The sequence below is a fragment of the Cupressus sempervirens genome, chromosome 9, assembly GCF_028749045.1.
Source record: "Cupressus sempervirens isolate cs-2001-9-10 chromosome 9, ASM2874904v1, whole genome shotgun sequence".
Taxonomy (NCBI): domain Eukaryota; kingdom Viridiplantae; phylum Streptophyta; class Pinopsida; order Cupressales; family Cupressaceae; genus Cupressus; species Cupressus sempervirens.
The window spans coordinates 350,801,162-350,814,352 of record NC_143126.1 but is presented as its reverse complement, the minus strand read 5'-3'; the positions used below and the strand labels follow the sequence as shown (position 1 = coordinate 350,814,352).

The 13,191-nt window shown below is 35.3% G+C and overlaps 1 protein-coding gene across 4 annotated transcripts in view; it reads left to right on the top strand.

The window, feature by feature from the left end:
- Positions 1 to 1,017: 1,017 nt before the first annotated feature.
- LOC149538753 (Transducin/WD40 repeat-like superfamily protein) overlaps positions 1,018 to 13,191 on the top strand; it is a 222,677-nt gene continuing 210,503 nt past the window's right edge. For 3 of the 4 annotated variants that reach the window (XR_016356100.1, XM_089800077.1, XM_089800078.1), the window contains exons 1-3: positions 1,062 to 1,409; positions 1,534 to 1,617; positions 1,723 to 1,856. Coding sequence is in view for 3 of the 4 variants with exons in the window: in XM_089800077.1 (XP_089656203.1) it covers positions 1,317 to 1,409; positions 1,534 to 1,617; positions 1,723 to 1,856 (311 nt within the window). In the remaining variant the exon portion in view is untranslated. Of the gene's footprint in view, positions 1,410 to 1,533; positions 1,618 to 1,722; positions 1,857 to 13,191 lie in introns of all 4 variants that reach the window. The other variant, XM_089800076.1, reaches the window with a different exon arrangement.

Below are 13,191 nucleotides of genomic sequence, written 5' to 3'. Positions count from 1 at the left end.
AATATATCAAAAATATTATTAACAAATAAATTATTAACTAGTTAAAGTTTTGTAAACGCCCATAGTTCTACACTAACAACAACTAAAAATTGGATATATATGTATGTTTAAAAAAAAATCAGCTTGCAATCCCTTAAACTCCTCCGTGCTGTAGACATAATGAAAAAATCTTCATTTTATGAACACTTGAAACAAGAAATTTGAAGCCCTTCAAATAAGCCATGCATGTTGTCCGCCTTCAAGATGACATCGTAGAGAGATTGGATGTTGTCGTATGCCGCACATTCTGAGAGAAAATTCCATTCCGTTTCAACTGCTCCAGACCTGCAAAATATGCAAATTCTCTACTCTCATCTCTTTAGGCCTCATCCATCTTCCCGTCTCACACCTGAGGTGATGAGATCTCGTCTTCAGTTGTGCCACTAATAACCTTTTATTTCTTTTAATAGCATCCCCAAGGTACACTTTTTCACCAAGTTCCTAGTCGGATTAAATTGTTTAATATGATAGGCTTTTTTTCTACTCATATTATTGTTTCACATGGCATTGTGAAACTTCCATCTAACAAACTTTCTTTTGTCCGCATTTGTGTTTGGGCAATCTTGTAACTTGATGTTCCATTTAGCCAACCATTTAATGTTTTGCTTCATCCATGTTTTCTTCCTTCAGTTAAGAGCTCCTCCTTTCACAGTTTTTGGCCAATGACGATCTTGCATGTTTTCAATCTTCTTTAAGTAACTAAGTAACCAGATTACCGCTGAAGCCTTTAATAGAAAAGCCCCCTTTTCGGCCAATGATGATCTTGCATGTTTTCAATCTTCTTCAAGTAACTAAGTACCCTGATTACCATTGAAACCTTTAATGAAAAAGCCCCCTTTTCGGCCAACGATGAGCTTGTATGTTTTCAATCTTCTTTAAGTGACTAAGTAACCTGATTACCCTTCAAACCTTTAATGGAAAAGCCCCCGTCTTAGACTAAAGAATTTCGTAAGACACACAACTTTTAACTTTGAGATTGCCTCTGATTCTCTACTTGTCTTCACACCAATTTTGACACGCTGCCCGCCACACCTCACAGCCATAAAGAACCACATCTTCTTAGTTTTTCAGTCCTATAATTCCACTGTTCCAGAGTAAAAATGAAGCTTTCTAGCTCCCTTAATCCTTTTGATTCTACAAGTCTCCAGCTGAATGCCAAATAAATATATCAGACCCGTTTTACAGAAGGCAAACGGCAACTAGAAAAGTCTCCTAATGCTTTGATAGAATGCTTTGATAGTGGGCAGTTGTTATTTTTATAAAAGTTTGAAGTAAAGATGGGTTTGGAACAGGCATTGCAGTTCAGCCATTTGCTGAGACAGGTGAATTCTTTCATTGTCGCTCATCTCAGGGATAACAACTTATCACAGGCAACTTACTCCATTCCCCTCTTTTTCTGTTTCCGTTAAGGATTCGTTCTTTGCTTCCCGCGGTTGTGAAAGACACAAGTTCTCTGAGTTGACATCGAAAATGATCTTGTATTTCTTTTGACAGGCCGCAACGGCAGTGGCCACAGCAACTATGACCCCTCTAAATGTGGATGTGCCACCAAACAGGCTCTTGGATCTTGTCTGCAAGGTCTGCTTCATGTCCACTGAAGTCTTTCCACAGCGAGTAAAAGAAACAAAAAAGGAATAGTCTGTGAGGGGAATTTGTTAACTTGTAAGATTTATAATTGTGCAGGGCCTAGCAGTGGAGAGGGAAGAGGCACCAAACCCGATTCAAGCAAATGATGCAGGGCTAGGAACAGGGACTTCGGGAGTCTCCGTGGGATACGGGCCCATTCCCTCTCCTCCTCTGAATTCTCTCGATTTCAGGTATTTTTGCAGCAAAAATAATGAGCAATTATTTCACATGGAAATTCAAAGTTAAAAATTATGTCTTCCATTGAGGTATGCTATATTCAACAAGTTGGAAGAGCTACCATATCTAATTCCAACACTTAATTATGTCCCAGGTTCTACTTTGAAAGTTACCCCTTGAGCTTATCTCGCTTGATAACTTATAAGCTACTTTTTGCTTTGCCGTGGAATATATAATCTAAATTGTTACCGATTCTTAGGAAACGCGTAAGATCTATCAGCATTGTACTATATCTATACTTATAACCTAAAGTAATGACCTAGGACAGCAAAGAAGTTTGCGTTGCACCTAGAAAGTGATTTTTGAAACCCTACATAAAACAATTTGATCACTGTGTTCATTAGGAACCCTGCGCCACTGAGCCTTGTATTTGGCCACTTTGCTTTGAGTTGGCATTCCTTTGGTTCATCATTAATGAATGTGTTAACTTTTATTTTTATACATAGGGATAACCCTTTTGATTACTCCATTTTGAGGCAATTACAGGCCTTTACAAATCTGGGATCTATTTTCTTTTATCTTGGGCATGTAAGGACAGTTGGGTACATGGTCATTTTTGGGTTCAGTATAGTGCAACTTTAATGTTGCGCCTTTTCTATTAACATCAAAATACAGAAAATCAACTAAGATATAGTTCTTGGCTGTAACAGACATGAACATGGTGAGTATAGACACAAACATATGAATTTCTTCTTGTTTTCCTGTTTAGACCATTCTTCATGTTGACCCAATTTTATGCAACTGTAGTCTAAAGCCATTATTTTGATTTCTATACAGTTGTGTCTTCCTCAAGTTGCTTTGTTTGCCGATCCACAGTTTCCTGCAAAGTTTTCTCAGTTGTGCCCAAATATGTACCTGCATTGTGCAACTTCTAACTTTCCTGGAAATTGTTCTTTATGAAAATTAACTTCACCAGTAAGCTTCCACTGCGCTGAACTAAGCTTCAAAACGAGTTCACCAATCCTTCTCTTCACTTTCTTAGGTGCAATACTGGCCTCCTTTGCAAATACCATCCCCTATCTCTTTTTTCAATCAAATCCAGATATTTTTATTTCAGTTTTTCCAATGTGTTCTACACTACTTGCAAGTCTGAAAGAGCGACTGTATGCTTAGTCCTAGGCTCCTAGCAACATTTTCTCCATATGTTTTTTTCCCCTCTCAATTTGGGGCTTCTTCAAACTTAGAGTTAGCTCGTCAGTAGGTCTTTTCATGCTATCTAGCTCGGTTAGGATTTGCACTTCGTAGTTGTTCCTCCCATTCATGCATGTGGTCAAGCCTCTTGCTGGCCAACCTGTCATGCTCCCTCCTTCAAACACTATTGTGATTTGATATTGAAAATGAATATTGATGTGGCATTAACTATCTAATGAATTATGATAATTATATGTATTTGTATTCATATATATGATTACTAAACATAATGGAAAATAAATAAATAAATAAATAAATATATATATCTATATCTATATCTATATCTATATATATCAAGGTCACCGGGAGACGGGGAGAGTTGGAGGTCTCTGGTATTGGTATCGGTATGACAATTTTTCAAAAATAGGAGATGGGGTACTTGGAGACGGCAATTTTTTTTTTAATAGTTTAAAGAGTCTAATACTAAACACAAAATAGTAATATTGTAAAACTAAAAGACTGAAGTAAATAATAATAGTAATGTCATATTAATATAGAGTCAAATATTTCAAAACTCACATAATGACATTACTGTATCTCATAGTCATACTTGTTTTCCGAATATTGCATATGGTCATCATCATATCAGGTTGATAATTGCTGAGATTATCATTACATATTCAAATTTTAAATTCAAAAAAGTATAGTTTGATGCTAAATTGCCGATATGAAAACAAAAATGAACAAACTTAGTATAGTAAACAAAAACCAGAAATGTGTCTAGTACTAGTATGTTGATGGTACTATCATCTACTCCACAAGGTTGTGATCATCCATCTCAAGGTCTTCAACTATTATGCTCTCCAAAAAATCATTTAAATTGTCATCGGTCTTAATTTTTGCATTAAAAAATATTAAAATGAGGGGTAAAATACATAAAATAATTTAGTATTATATTTTACATTTATTTTTATGAGGAGACTTCGGGGAGACCTCAATTTTTGGATTAGGAGACTGAAAGACTTCAGGAGACTTCGTCATGAAGTCTCCAACCTTTTTTGAGGTCTCCGGGGATGCATCTCCATCTGCGAGACGTGTCTTTTATGGGGGAGATGGGTCTCCTTGTAACCATGGCATATATATATATATATATAGAGAGAGAGAGAGAGAGAGAGAGAGAGAGAGAGAGAGAGAGAGATTAATATGGTGGTGGGACTTAAATCAGGGTATTATCTTGTTAAAAGGCATTTAAATTGGTAAATTTATACCTTTACTATGATATATTTCTGATTTGAATAAAATTTGTGGTTTTAGGGCAATCTTGGGGTCATTTGCACTACTCCTTCCAAAGCATCATGGTTTTGGATTTATTACCTTCTTCAAATCATCATTCTTCACATCCTTGAGAGTTGCTTTGTACTCTCCGCGACAAAATGGAATGATGGCACCATGGATTAAGAGAGAAAAAAATTTATGATGTAAGAAACCCCACTGTTCTGATTAATTTGACCTCTTCTAATCACAGAAAATTTTCTGAAACAGTTGTCTTACAATCTGAATGCTAAGCTCTGGTTTGATTCCAATGGCAGATGTAAATGTCTTTATTTGTCTGCCAAGGATCTCAGGTTTTCATTTCCAATGTAGAAAAATGCATAACAAAGCTTGAGCTAACAAATTAAAAAAATAAACATAACTGAAACTTATTTTAGATTCCAAAAAAGTTTCAGATTTATTCAGAACTTCAATAATTACAAATCAGATATAAAATAACATAGAATACATCAGTCCAATGTCCTGCGCGTGTCCAAGTCTCAATTCTTTAATGATATTGTCCATTAAGCATGACAACGGCAAGTACAGACCCTTAACATCTCTGCCTAGCTGTTTGCTGCTCTGTATGACACCCTCAATACTGATCTCAGGTTTTGTAAACACAACGCAGACCTGTACAACATCATCCTAGGTGATTGCAGATTTAGGTGGCTTGCTGGAAATGTTTTTCTCAACCCTGTCCAAATGTAATAACCCCAATCCGGTTATAACCTTGACTAACACCAATTTCTTCATTATTCAATTGTTGACATTTTGTCGAGGACCTGGCAACTCAAACCGAATGAAAGTATTGCTTTGTGTAAGTTTGTTGTTTAATAATTTTTGAACAATGTTAGATACAAATAGGTAAGCCACAACTGATATGCCAAATAGTGAAATTAAATGTTTAATTAGGCTGCAAATGAGAAATTGCTCTTGATGCCCAATTTGGAAAAAGAGATCACTGTTCTATTTATGAGTTATCCACAATAAAACTTCAATCCACAGCTCTAATTCCTTTACTAAATGCACACCAAATTACAGTTTCAAATGCAAAGAACCTGATTCCAAAAGCTTGCAGCAGATAACGTCTCTATCAATCCTCTTTATCTTCCGACAGCAAAATGTGGACCTGTTTTAGGAGATCGCCAGTCTCAGAAGAAAGTCTCCACAACCAACCAGAAGAACGCCTTTTCTACCATTAACAAGTAGATCCGATAGGGTATTCTGCTCCACCAAAAACCTTACAGTTAATGCCGTCCAGCACCTCTGTAAATCACCCAATTCTCAGGAGTTAACTGCCCAGAAATGCAGCGTCTATGTGCATATAATTCCCATGCTGAAACTGATAATTGTAGATGCCCAGCTAAGCCAATTGCATCCAGTATGTAATGTCCTCAATTTCAGATATAAGACAATCAGCTTCAGAAATCAATGTTGCCTCCTAACCACAGTAATCACAGCCCAAAGAAGACAATAAATTGCAATCTCAGACATCTATACATCTCAGCTACAGTAGACATAGTTTGAGAAGACCCTTCAAATCAGATTGAAAATCAAATCAATAGCACTTTACCTCAGGAGTGGATTGATGCACAAACTCAAACCTCAAACCCTTAGAGAGATTAATAAAAAAACAATAGACAAGAATAACTAATTCTCATAATGGGAGCCATACTTATAATCTCCATTGTGCAACTTGGCTTCAACTACAAACCTTTCACTTAAAGGCCTTTTTGCTTTATACTTAGGCACATAATATGATTTATTAATTTCCTTTTGTTTCCCAAAACCGACCTTTCCAACCATATCATGATATTTTGACTCACAAGGTCATTGTTTCTTGTGCCCGGGATTTAAAACTTTTCAACTTGGTTCAACAAGCTATGACACTAAGGTGGTCAGCATACAATACCAACAAAAATAGTAACCTCAACATATTTTGTTGAATTATAATAATAATTCACCCGTCTTGCGAAAATGAGTGAAGAAGCATGAGAATCGAACTTTGACAACACATGAGTGATCTTGATAAAGAAAAACGATGAATGACCCTAACGGGGTGACTAACTAAAAATAGATGCTCTCTCCAAGATTCTTGGAGCCCAAATCAGAAGCTAGAAATAAAAATCGAGAGCAACACTCAACTACTCTAACTCAACTGAGTTCATTGGAACCAACTATTTACTTACTATAAATAGTAAGTCCCTCAAAATGGAGCCAAAACTCACCATAGGCCATTGGAAAGCCTAATAACTCCTCAACCAAAACCCTCAAATCCCACTCTCAGTTCACGAGGGCTGCAATGATGAACTGACCAAGCCAACTGTAGGAACTTGCTAAAGATGGGGACATTACACCAAACATGTACAATAGCCTCCAAATGGCTTCCCAAACAGTACACCACCCCCACTTAGTCGCATATAACTCAGTCACGCTGAATGCAACATTCAATTGATTTTTTTTGGCTTGAATGTACACAAATAACACGACCTTTGGATTCCTTACTTTTGAAGCTAAAAATCAAACCTCTAGGTAGCTAGCAATCTCATTTAAATGCAAATAGTAAGTTTCACAAACAATCTGATTTACCTTAAGCTTCACAAATCCTTCTAACAATATCTTTCAACAACAAGAAGAATGTTAGCACAGAGGGATTTTGAGCCATAAGAGAATAATCTCCACAATTTTTCCAATGTCATCCATCCAAGCATGCTGAAAGAGAGCTCTTCAATCTCTTTTATAACACTTTCTAAGAGTTTTTTTCACTCACATTCACATGGGATAAACAAAATCACTTCTTTGGCATTCCTATTATTTTGGGATCTTGCTTTTTTGGCCCCTATTTTCTTGTGACTGCTTTTTTGGCCCCTTATTTATTGCGATTGCTTTTTCCAATAATATTTTCATGCCATATGATATGATTTTCCTTCACTTAAGTCCCCACTAACTTTTATTTATGCTTCCCATGTGTTATAGAATAAAAGGGGTCATTTAAGTAAATATTTCCCACAAACTCTAGACTGTGCATTAATAAAGTTAAATAATTAAATTGAACTTTATAAAAGTTTTTATTAATGCATAATAAATTATATCAATGATAAATAAATGATCATGTTAATATTGAGCAATTTACCATCGACATACCACTGCACTGGAAGTCCAAATATAGCTATAATGATTTACTATAAATAGCAAGTACGCTCAAAACTGCTTCAAAACCCTTTAGAATGGTCTGCAACTAAAATTCCTTAGGCCATATATTATCAAGATTCCTCAGAATTCTTGGGCTTCCTAGAGGGACCACGGAGAAATAGGCTAGCAACATCATACAATACGTGTTTGAAAAGGGGACATTACGTGCTTTGAAAGGCATTTTAATTGGTAAAGTTATGCCTCTACTATGATATGTCTTATTTGAACAGAGTTTGTGGTTTTAGGGCAATCTTTGGTCCATTTGCAGTACTCCTTCCCAAGCATCATGGTTTTGGATCTGTTACCTTCTTCAAATCATCATTCTTCACATCCTTCAGAGTTGCTCTGCACTCTCCATGAGAACATGGAATGATGGCACCATGGATTAAGAGAGTAAAAAGAATACGAGGCATCAAGTGAGGATATAATACACGCACCACTTCAAACTTTAGTATTGGGTGTCTCAAAGTATCAAGCAGATCCCATACTCTTTTAAACAAACAATTTGGACTTGCATGAAAGGATCAATGTGCCCTTTTTTGGATAATTTGTACCTGACAATTTTGTGCAAATCTAGTCGCAAAATAGGTAGCCTAGCCACAACCTATGAGACAAAGTCTCTCCTACCTTAAAGGGAAGGCTCCCCCTTCTCACTGTTCCTTGGATCAACTCAAGGTCAACAAGAAGTTGAGAGATTTATGAGGGGCGTTACCAATATTCTTTCCTCTTAGTTTTCAGAGAAAAATCCACTTGCCCACAGAGCGAATAACGGGCAAGATTAAATCTCTAAACTACACTTCTATCTAATAGTTGGAAACGGTGATATCGATAAACCAACACCAACTCAAAAGCTGATTGAAAGCGTATCAGTTTGGCTCTAAGTCTTGTTTGTCTAATTTATAAGAGAAATCACTACCATTGGGGCACAAAGACTTCCAGAAGTAGATGAATTCTATTTTATAACTTATTTGTAGTTTTAATCTATTCTAGAAGAAAAACCTCTACCATTGGGGCGCAAAGGCTTCCAGGAGTAGGGAAATTTTAATTATATTTCGTGAATTTGAGATGGTAACACAAGTCAAAGCTTTGGCTTTGATTGCTTCTTAATTCACTATTCTCTATTATTGAACACAAAATAATAACATGAATTAAAGACAATAAACACAAATTACAGTCAAAATTTCCAATTTTCTCTATCACAATTGCTTCTAGTCAAAATTTTGAATCCAATTGCTTTTTTTATTCACTTTTCTCCCAAATTGGTACTACACAATCAAAGTTATGCTTGCACAAATTTGGTAGAGCTTTCTTGCATACAACAAAAAGATGATTTTTACAATGAAGAGGTACTCCTTCATATACGCAAAGCAGTTGAGAAAAAGGAGGAAAAAGTGGGAACAACTCAACCAACTTGGACCTTTATAACTAAATGAGAGAAATTATTGAATTACATGTCATAAGGACATGCAATACATCCTCTCCAATCTACAAGCATGAAAAACACTTGAAGAAAACTTTGAGGTTGTTGATTATGAATGGATCAATCCAATAAACTGTTGGCAAAGGAATTGTACTTGATGATGCAAATCCACACGATCACACGATCGGGAGTTCATGTATTTTGTGCCACTTCATTCACCTTGATAATTATGGTGTTGTGTCTTTTGGTAGCCTCTGACTCTCTTTGATGAACTGCTCGTTGTCATTTGAAAACTTGATGTGATCAAGCTTTTTCTCGTTTGAGTTGTCATGAATTCTCTTTTGTAGATTGTCACATTCTGGAGTCTGACACTTTGTAAACCTTCTCGATGGTGTCCGAATGTAAACTCAAAATAACTTCCCATCAACACCTTTTAACTTTTATTTTTTTTGAAGCAAAGTGCTTGACGCATTCCTACACGAACTTAGGTTCTCAGACAACCATTGGGAAAATGGAAACTAAATGAATTACTGCTTCCCGAGGATCAAAGCATATCTTCTCGACGGGATGTCTCTGTTTTTTGAAGAAGTTTTGACATATCTTGAAGAGTGCGCCACAACATGAAGATGAAAGCATCTTCCAATGAGATTGGATCCATGAAAATTTTGGGATTTGAGTTAAAATGACAAATCCATGAGAGATGAGTGTTTGAAGTATGGATAAGATACTTACGGAACATATATGATGGCTGGAAATGAACCAGAAAGCATATGTATTTGGGTGAAAAATGTCAAAATCAGACTCTCAAGGGTGGATTGCATGTGGGCAAAGATGGACTTTTGTGGGTATGGCCAAGAATACAAGTTGGGATGCATATGGATGTGTGCAAATGACAACTTTGGTGTTTAAAGAGTGACCTTCTACCAAAGTCGGATCCTTTGGATGCAATTACATGTTAAGTAATTTACATGTAATCATGACTTGATGTAATCATGTAATTAGGTTCGGAGGATGAGATTACATGTAAGTGGGTTTGGAAAATGGATTTATATGTAAATGCATATGAAGGATGAAATTATATGTAATTGAGGATGGAGAATGAGATTACATGTAATTGCTCTCAATATGTAATTACATATGAAGGAAATAGCTGCAACATGCTTTGACATGAATTAGTGGGATGCAAAAAGATGTGATGAGGTGGAAAGTGAAATGGATGCAATATGCACTTGCATTCTTAGGAAAAATTCTTCAACTTTCTTCCAAAATTAGCAAGCAAACAAACAAGCAAAACAAAACATACCCCTTTCTTTGACTCAAACTTGACATACTTCTTCTACATGCAATTTCGATTTTGGAGTTTGGGGAAATTCCAAGCATTCGAAAATTGAAGTTTTCATCTTATTTAAATGAGTTTTGCATAGTACATGGTATGTCTTTGAACAAGTGTGCAATGATAAGCCAAAATATGCAACAAAATAGCAAAGGTTTGAAAACTTCTACCTGGTGATCAAAGAGCCAAAAGTGGAAGATTAATAGGTTTGAAAGAAAGTTTCTCCTCCAATTTTGAATTTCCAACAAACTTTTTAACCTTTTCAATGCTTGCAAATGATGGCTTTGTATGAGACAAATTTGTATGCAAATGCCCAAAAACGTGATCTCAAACCTTCAACATGTAAATGTTTTTGAAAAACACATGCATTTGGATGTTTTTTGAGCAAAAACGTGCTCTAGCAGCAATAACTTGAATCGTTTTTTGCTAGGAAACTCAAAAACGTGATTTACGAAGGCCCTAGCAAGCATTAAAACTTAAAAACGACCACTATCGATCCAAACGTATGGTCTGAAAATGCCATTTTTTGGGTGTTTTTAACAAAAATGTGCCCTTTTTATGCAAAAATCTGGGTCGTTTTTGCAAAAATGTGGCTCACAAATGCATATATACTGGTCGTCTTTTACTTGTGAATGCAAAAGCGTCTTCCCTAATGCTAGTACATGGATCCAAATGCAAAAACGTGAATGAAAACCCGATTTTATGGGCGTTTTTAGCAAAAACGTTCCCTAAATATGCATGTATTTGAGCTGTTTTTGGCTTAGGAATGCAAAATCATGGTCTCCAATAGCATTTGCATGTGGTGAAATGCCAAATTGGGGTCTATGGATGCATTTACGTGTTTAAAATGTATTCATATGATGGCTGGAACTGCAAATCGCACTCTCAAGACCTCATTACATATTTGAAATATGTAATACATGCCATGTGTTTGGACATTTTAGGCTTTGGAGTGCAAAAATGGGTCTTGGAGGGTGATTACATGAGTTTTAAATGCAAAATTTGAATCTCCAAGACACATTACATATAAAATCCATTGGTTGGAAGTGCAAATTGCACTCTTGGAGTGCATTTGCATGTTTTAAAATTGTAAAACAATGCTAGTGTAAAAATGCACTCTCCAAGCCCCGTTACATGTTTTAAAATGCATGTAAGTGCCAATCTTATGCAAAACACACTCTCTAACCCTCATTGCATATTTTAAAAATATGCAACATGGGTAAACAATGCAAAACACACTCTCCAACCCTCATTACATATTTTAAAAATATGAAATATGGGCAAACAATGCAAAACACACTCTCCAACCCTCATTACATATTTTAAAAATATGCAACATGTAACATGCATTTGACAAATTTGATCTTGGAAGGCAAAAAATGTGGACTCTAGATGCAATTACATGTAAAGTGGATTATATGTAAATGAGGTTGTTAATGCAAAATGGACTCTAGGAAGTCCATTACATACATATTTAGTGCAAAACGTACTCTTGGAGGTTCATTGCATGTAAACATGTAAATGGGTTGAAAAACATGTATATGCAGAACTTAAGTGATAAATTAAGCACATGTCTAATAGATTTTTGAGGAAATATCACTGAATTGGGTCAAAAATAACATTTATGCTATAATTAATATATTATGTGCAAATATCATTTCAAAAAGTAATATTTAACTTAGATGTTTTGAATAAAACATAAAGTAACTTAAAAATAAATCAAACTATATAGTTAATAAAGTTACTAAGTGACAAATTTAAAAAATAATTCAACATGAAAATAGAACATAAAGTGCTCTATAGTCACTTAAGTGATAAAGTAACTTCAAAACATAACATAAAGTTCATTTATGTTATTTAAAAAAAAAAGTGAATGTCAACATTAAAATATAACATGATATTTTGAAATATGCAATTGCATTTCGGGGTAATGCTTTTTGGGCACCTAAATTGTCATATCTTTTGATTGCCAAGTCCGATTAAGCCCTAAGATATACCGAATCGAAGGGAAAACCAAAAGCAAGGGTTTGAACAAAACTAAAAGACCAAAGCCATCAAACACACTCAAAAATGTGAAAAAGGACGTTAAAGGCTTCAAAAATCAAGCACAGGCTTAATAAAATGAAAAACAAAAAGGACTTGATGAAAAAGCTTTCAGTAAAAGGATTCATTATATCAATTAGGGTTGATAGATTGATCAATGTCGGCCAATTAAATAATGAACTAATCTTAGAGAAATGCGAAACTAAGGTGAAAAAGTTTCATACTGCTACCTACATTTTGTGGTGACAATGCAGGACAACACTTCAGTCATTCAACCCCATAATGATTAGAATTCTGCAATGATATCAAATTTCTACTGGAATCAATTAGAAAAATCAACATTCTCTTTTAGATCATACCTTTTTATAAAACGTCTGGAAGTTGATCTTACAAGTTTCTCGGATTGGAATATCCCACTTAGTTTTTAAACTGACTTGTATAGACTGATCCGAGTGCATATCATGCTTTGTTGATGCTTTGATAGATCAACACCAACATTCTAGGGACTCAAAATATTCATCTTATTTTCATTTTAACATCTATCTTACAAGTTGTCCTTAACAATTGCAAACAAAGACATCTTCTTCCCTTGTGCATTCAATGAGTGGTGTATTCAAGTGATGTTTTCTCTTTGACTTTATGAAGATGAACTTTTTGCTCATCTACACTCTCAAATGACACTAAAATGTTTTGTCCTTCATTAAATTTCATACCTTCTACTTGCAAAGAGTCTTATTTTCTTGTTGCTACGAGCGATTTTCCTCCATTCTTCTCCTTATGCTCTCTTATTCATCCTGATCATGGATCACAGAGTGATCTGAAATGTTGATGCTAAAAGCATCTCACACAAATGAAG